The sequence below is a fragment of the Cygnus atratus genome, chromosome 7 (assembly GCF_013377495.2).
Source record: "Cygnus atratus isolate AKBS03 ecotype Queensland, Australia chromosome 7, CAtr_DNAZoo_HiC_assembly, whole genome shotgun sequence".
Taxonomy (NCBI): domain Eukaryota; kingdom Metazoa; phylum Chordata; class Aves; order Anseriformes; family Anatidae; genus Cygnus; species Cygnus atratus.
In genome coordinates, this window is record NC_066368.1 from 19,705,849 (window position 1) to 19,713,133 (window position 7,285).

General features: G+C 41.0%; 1 protein-coding gene across 1 annotated transcript; it reads right to left on the reverse strand.

Annotated features, from left to right (window-relative positions):
* Window positions 1-3,580: 3,580 nt before the first annotated feature.
* Window positions 3,581-4,711, reverse strand: LOC118243386 (neuropeptide Y receptor type 4-2). The gene has a single exon (XM_035537436.1). The coding sequence runs from the start codon at window positions 4,709-4,711 to the stop codon at window positions 3,581-3,583; it is 1,131 nt and encodes a 376-aa protein (XP_035393329.1).
* Between the last annotated feature and the right edge of the window lie 2,574 nt (window positions 4,712-7,285).

The following is a 7,285-nucleotide window of genomic DNA, read 5'->3' on the forward strand; positions in this document are numbered from 1 at the left end:
TTTTTAAAGAGCATACTAAAAAGCATTGCTGTAGTACAATGAACACAGAAGTGCTTGATCCTTAAATCAAGTTATTAGTTATTTACAAGTGGGTAAAATGTATGTAATCTATTTCTGTCCTGTTACCCTCTTGCATGACTAAGGAGACAGATCCCTTCTTGGTTGTGTTAAAGCCACAAAGCAACAAATGAAAAGGCTCTTTCAAGAGCCATGCAGGAATAATTACATCCAGTCTGGTGCCTTTGCCTTCAAAGGGGACAGAGAACAGTTGCTAGAGCTCTTTGTGAAAACTAACAGCATAATGTTTTCTACTGCTTTGTGCACAGCTACATTCTGTGCACCGTTATGTCCATAAAGAATGAAGATGTGGTGATAAAGGCACCTTTCCTGTTAGGGCTATTTGTGACAGCATGATGCCCAGTGTGTAAATGAAGATAGAGCTTATATGTGGCATATATGGTTAGCCCCTTGGAACTTAGATTTTTTTTTCTGGATTTACTTTAAGATTATGTTTAGTTACCTACGGAATTTTAGATGTTGAAGTATATGCCTCGGGATGAATAGGCAGCAGCTGACTGGGAATTTTCAGGCTCCGCATTTTGTGCTTAGATGTTTGGGTGGAGTTTAGTGGGTTTTAATGTCTAAACCCTTTAGTTTATCCAGCCCAAAGTCCATTAGCAATAAATGGTACTTGACTCCAAGCTTGACACTTTCCTTCTTCACTAGAGGAAGATACATTCCTGTTTGTGTCAGTATGGGTTATTGTAAAATTGGATCTGCTTGCTTTGCATACTTACTTGTGACTGTGGGTACAAATGGCCGCATGAATCACAGTTTAAGAAAGAGGCAGATACTTCTTGCCATTGCAGGAGGAACTGGCACTTGATGAACAATGCAAATATGGTATGTCAGAGACCTGCTATAAGAGCTATGCAAGTTTTCTATCATAAAGTTTTCACTTAGAACTAGCGCCAAAGACATGCTCATGGAATTAAAAAACCTTAGGGTAATTGTGTTTCCATTTCACAGAGTGGTGCTTGAAAAGCTGTACATTTAGGACTATAAATCAGCTAATCTTCTATGTTCACGTTTAGCAGGGTATTCTTACTATAGCTTGACATGCACATTAATTAAATGTTGAAATTACAAAAAAGAGCAGGAAACAGGCAGAATTACTTGAGTAATTGGGTGAAATGGACCCTAAATATAAAAACACCATAAAATGTAATCAGTGTTTAAGCTCTCAAATAATACAATACAGTTTTGGTATAAATAAAATTGATTAGGGGAAATTAATATATTTTTACTACTCAGCATTGCATGGTTATATCAGCTCTGGTTTCAGTTACAGTAGCAAACTTCAAACTGTGGTTCAGATAAAAATGAGTCCCCTTGTTCTGTGTTTCTAATGGGATCAATGTCCAGACTAGAAATGACACTGAATACAAAGAAATCAAGAGAAACTACTTCTCATATTGCAACAAGTAACAACAAAAAATACAATACAAAAGAAAGCAGAAGTCCCTGTGAAAGGAGCAGCCGTCTTGCCGGATAACTGAAGAAGATGCAGAAGGAAATCACGCAAGAACTCTTACTGAGATATACAGGTTCTGCCCAGAATTAGAAGGGTGGCTGTGTCAGAACAGCTTCCTCCTTAAGACTCTGCATGCAAGAATTCAATGTCCAAACCTGAAGCTTTGCCGCCGATTTCTGTGTCCCAGCTCATGGCAAGGGATTACCTGCCATCTCTGCCAGTTGCAGATATGAATTCATCTTTGTTGATAGCTCTTGCTACCCCACGGTGTAAGAGTTTGATCTTGTCTTCAGATGCTTTGTCCAAAGTCCATATTGCTTGTCAGACCACAGCATGGGAAGCTCACCTAATTGTTTACCAGTCATCTAATTGGAGATCTTCCAGCTAAGGGAAGCTTTCTGCATAACTGTATGTTAGATAGCTTCAATTCCACGCACTCCCATTGACTACAATATGTAATGACTACTTAGCGTAACGTAATTCAGGTTAGAAGTGACCTCAGCTGGTCACCTAGTCCAGTCTTCTGCTAAGGTTAGTTTAACAACACAGGACAGAATACAGTTCCATATTTCTTTACTATTAGCCTACAGCACCTTGAATTAACATGTTGGTATCCTTTTATACACTTGCCTTCTAACTTACTTATATATTTTTTTATTTCATTTTGTTCCTCAGCATGCGTTTCTTGGGCATAACTACTTCTTGGTTTCTCAGCAGTCACTGAGCCAATTTGTGGACAAAGACTAAAAATACCACATGTCTTAAAAAGCATGACCCTCGCTTCAGTAGAGCAATTAGACAAAATAGACAATACTATTTATTTACATGTAGCTTGGCTTTAAGATTTGTGTTTCCACCTGACCTGGATTCCACTTGTGCTATTTTTACTGACCTTCTATTGATTTGTCGGAGCTTCAGCTCCATCTTTGTTGCTGATGCCAGCAAGTGGGACGGGTGTCCTGATATCTGGTTTTATTTTAACAGGAAACAGAAAACCTCCATGTGTATGCTTATTTCTCTGGGAGTGTATGCACTCTGAAAATACAAGGCTTCCACAAACAAATTTTTCATAGTCATTCAGACTTTCTGAATGAGACACCCTGCAGTTAAAGTACCAAGGAGTTAATTAGTATTTTGCTGTTGAAGCAGAATTGAGATCTTGCTACCGAGGTCTGGAACAGCTCCAGTAATCCAGCCACTTCTTATCATCATGGCATGCACTTTTAGCGTTGTGGAGCTCTGTGACTGGCAGCAGCAGGAATTGCAAAATCAACCAGATTTGTTTCCACATAGATCTGCAACTGTTTTTCATTTATTTAAAAAAAGTGCTCTGCATCATGTCTATGTGCTTCGGGGGTTTAATCCACAGAGTAATGTTTTCATTTGCCACTATTCCTCTATAAGTAACTTTCTTCTTTATGTAACAGGATTGTTGTTCTGTGTCCCTACTTGGTATTGCCAAGTGGCTATTCCCAGGCCTGTATGATGAGAGAGAAGTTCCAGGCATCCAGTTTGATGTGAACTAGATCTGTTGATACATTACTGTTACCTAACAAGCTGTCAGAGTTAGTAAAGCACAAAAATGTATATATTTACATATCTCTGTTCCACTGGTGTGTTATCAGTGCATAAAAATCTTACTAATACTGAAAAATGAAGCTTTCACTAATGCGGCTTTTGGCAGCCTGTAGAACTGATATTGGAAGCCTGAGATTCTATCTCGGCTGCGGTGGAGATGTGAGCTTAGCTAATGAACCCCACGTCAGTCTATGTGCAGCTGCACCTTAGTTACTGAGCTGGTAGAGCAGTCAGTTACACATCAGCCCAGCCTTCTCAACGTCTGTACCGCCTCAATGATGTGAACAGCTTGGGCACCACAGGAGCTACTGCATACATTTATGAACTTCCTTTGCCTGTCCTTCCAAAAATCAGGCAGCAGTGGGCTCCTGTTTGCATCCCAGCTGCAGCATCATCAGTTGCTTTTTATACTCACAGGTACTGTTGGTGTGTGGTGTCAATGCAACCCTCTGAAATGTTTTCTGCTAGCTAAATGGAATTATGTCTGCAGTTCATCAGTGAGCCCTTGGAGATTTCAGTCTGCATGGTGGATAAAGGTAAATGATCATATTCTTCCATGGATGCAGTTACTGAATTATGCTGGCAGCTCAGAATCAGTGACTTCACTTCTTTTTTGAAGTTGCTGTTTAGGAAACCATAGATAACGGGGTTGACACAGGTGGAAGCCATGGCTACCAGGTGGCACAATGAGAAGATCAGATTGTGGTGGCAAGGTGAAATGATTTTGTAATTCCAGTCCACAATGGTGTTGAAAACATGCAGTGGTAACCAGCAAACAGCAAAAGCAGCAACCATGGATGCTAACAAAATATTTATCCTTCTCAGCTGAACTGCTCGGTTGCTGTATTCGCTCTTCTCAAACATGTCTTTTCTTTTCTGTAGGCGTAAGTAGATACGCAGGTAGCAAAGTATAATGAAGAACAGTGGGATGCAGTATTGCAAGAGCAGTAAGGTGGTGGTGTAGATAAGTCTGTGTTGCTCAGAAGGCCATGAGTCAATGCATATGGCCTTGTCACTGGAAAAATTCATGATGTGTGAAAGCTGCTGGTACAAGTCATTAGACAAGACGGACGTGGTCAAAAAGGGCAAGGACATGAGACATGCTAAAGTCCAAATGACTCCAATTCCTAGGTAGGCTTGGGAGATACTTGGCCTCCAGCCAGTTGGGTTTATGATGAGCTGGTGTCTTTCCAGAGCAATAAGGACGAGGGAAAGTATTGACACTGTCACAGATGTGCACTGCGTGAAAGAGGTCATTTTACACATGACCTCCCCAAATATCCAGTAGTCCATCATGGTGTAAACAATGGTGGAAGGCAGGCAGACAAGACACATAAACAAGTCTGAAATTATTAAGTTGGAAATTAGGATGTTGGTGACGTTGGTCTTTTCCTTCTGCCTGGCTATGACAGCAATCAGGCAGATGTTTCCCACAATGCCTAGAACTGTCTCCAAGCTGTAAGAGGTGGCCAGAAAAACAGTGAGGTCAGTGACATTCCTGCACTGATTAGAAAGGTGTGAGGGGAAGCTTCGGTTTGAGCTCAAGTTCTTACTGTTCAGGAAAGGAAAACCATCATGAACAGACCTCGTCTTATTCATCCTGGACCCCAAAATGTTTATCCAAAAAAGGCGATAATCAAATACAGTCTGGGTCTTCTAAAAAGGTTTTATCTTCTAAAAAGGTTGTATCTGTTCTTTTTGGCTGCAGAAGGTATGCCTGCAAAGGAAAGGAAAAAGATTACTTCGTTATGCCACAAAAGACTAGTCAAAAGGGTAGTGGAGGGCAGTGGGACAGAGAAGCAAACACCAATGACTCTGTGTATCTGCAGCTCCCTTTCATATGGCTTATCAGATCATGACATGGAACAATTTGCTAGAGTGTGGTATAGAAGTCTGTGGAAATCTATAGAAATAGATTAACTGTGTTTACTGGTTATGAGGTTACCCTAGAGATTTAAGAATATTTTCACTTCATCACTTAACTCAGTGCAGTATCTTAAACATGAAAAATGCAGTAGAAAGTTGGATCAAAACAAACCTGAGAATAAAAATCATGTGTGATTCTGGATTTGCAAAGTTCTGATCCCAAACTGAGTGGAAGGCCCTTTGTTGGGGCTGCATTTTCCTTCAGTCAAGCTAAACATCAATGCAAAAACTAAGGCACATTAACTGCATAAAGCTAACACTATCATATCTTAATGTGAGTTAATTTGTGCACTGAAATCATAATTGCAGCCAGAAACCACATTTGCTTGAGACAGGATCACCATGCAAAAATTCAGGCTCATATCCTCAGGAGGGATAACATGGGACAATTTTGAAAGAGTCTGAAGGAATTCGAAATTCATTATTTTCCAGCTTCTGTGCGGCTGCAATAGGTCATGGGAACTGTGGTCCAAATTCCCTGCTTCCCCTTTCTAGATGAACCCCAGTGCCCACAGGGCACTGATACCTTTTTCTGGGTGGCCAATGTGGCCATCACAGGGCTTATCAGGGATAATATTCCAATCTCCTGATTTTGGCTTTAAGAATGGGTGCTTTTGACAACTTCTCTTAATTTCTTGCAATAAGCTTCCTTCCTCAGCAGAACTTTTCTCTTTTTAACTGGGAGAGTTCAAGTGTTGTAGCAGCATGTGCTATCTACTGGATGCTGTTTCTGCATAGGCATTTGGGACTGCTGCTTAGCCATGGCTGCAATCCCTGAGCTGGGATTTTCAACGGGCCCAGGGAACTGACCCAACAGAGTTAATTGGGGCTGTATGTGTTTGGAAATCTCCACCATAGGAATGCCTGGGCTCTACCAGAAGGCTTCTGGGAGGCTGCCGTGATCACCTGGCACCACCCGTCCTTCCCAGTTCCCTTTCCCACTCTGCATGGAGGATAATATCCTCTTTCCTCTTTGTTACTAGCTCCTTCCCTTCAGCCAGGCATTGGGATACATTGATGTAAGTGACTACCCCTTGCCGTAGCTCTATAATCCTGACTTTGGAGTCCACATCTTCCTTGTCCAGGGTTAGAAGAAAAAATATGACCCTGCCCTTCTCAGGTCAGAGGCAGTTACATGCTGTACGAAGGCTTGTAATGTGAAAAGTAAATAAATACACAGGGAATGACACTATTTACCCATTGCACAAGCCTTTCCTCAGCAATAAAATGCTACTCAAACAAGTTTGTGAGGTTGTGATAAATTTCTCAGAGCTTCAGAAAAACAAGTGGTCAGAAAATTAATACATAAATAAAATGGTATAGAGAGCTTATCACTGTTTGTGTAGCATTAACTGCTGAGCAACTGCATGCATAAAGGTAACTAACACTAGAAAAAAGTGTCCGCCTGCCATGCTAGCCTCTTTTGTTTGCCTTGGTTTTCTCTTTCTGAAGCATTGCATCTCCAGAACTGACAACAAAGGCATAGTGTACAGTAAATATAAAGGTGTTTTGTGATGTTGTTGTGTTTGATCAGCAAAAATTAGTACAGGCAATTCCCTTTTTTTTTTTTAAACTTGCTGATTTATCTGTCTTTGTCATCTATCTTTATTCGTATGTCAGAGATGGTTGACAGAGTAAGATATTCTAACCTTTTTTTCCTCTTGCTCTTTTCTCAGCAGTTTAAATCTTAATTAAAGAGGATGATGGAAATTTTCCAAATTGTGGGTATAGGTGTAACTCTTCCTATCCACTTACTTTTGTGCTGTTACTCAAGCCCTGTGAACAGGTTGATTAATTTTCTGAAACTAAAAGCAGCAGTGGTGATGTGTAGATTGCATAGTTGTATATGCGAAGGGTTACTGAGAGTCTGTCTCAGCATGAAGACGGTGATCAAATGAAAAACCAGCAACCAGCCCCTTAGTTTTTAGTGACTGCTGGCCAGTGGAGATGCTGCATATGGAATAGAGCAGAGGGGTCACCAGCCCGCAATATGGTTTGGTACCAGTTGAAGGAGCTCAGTCTTGGCATTTGGACAGGACAAACAGACTCTGCTGTAAGTGAACACATGGGCCTTTTACTACAGTCCCAGCCCAGTATCCTTAGTTACAGTATCCCAGACAACAAATACATGGTTCTCATATTGCTTGAAAAATGTGTGCTGTTATTACAAACATCTGTGCCCCACAGAGTAAGCCTTCTCAAGGGTGCCAGACAGCTTTGAGCTTTGGATGCACTGAGGGGTCAGTA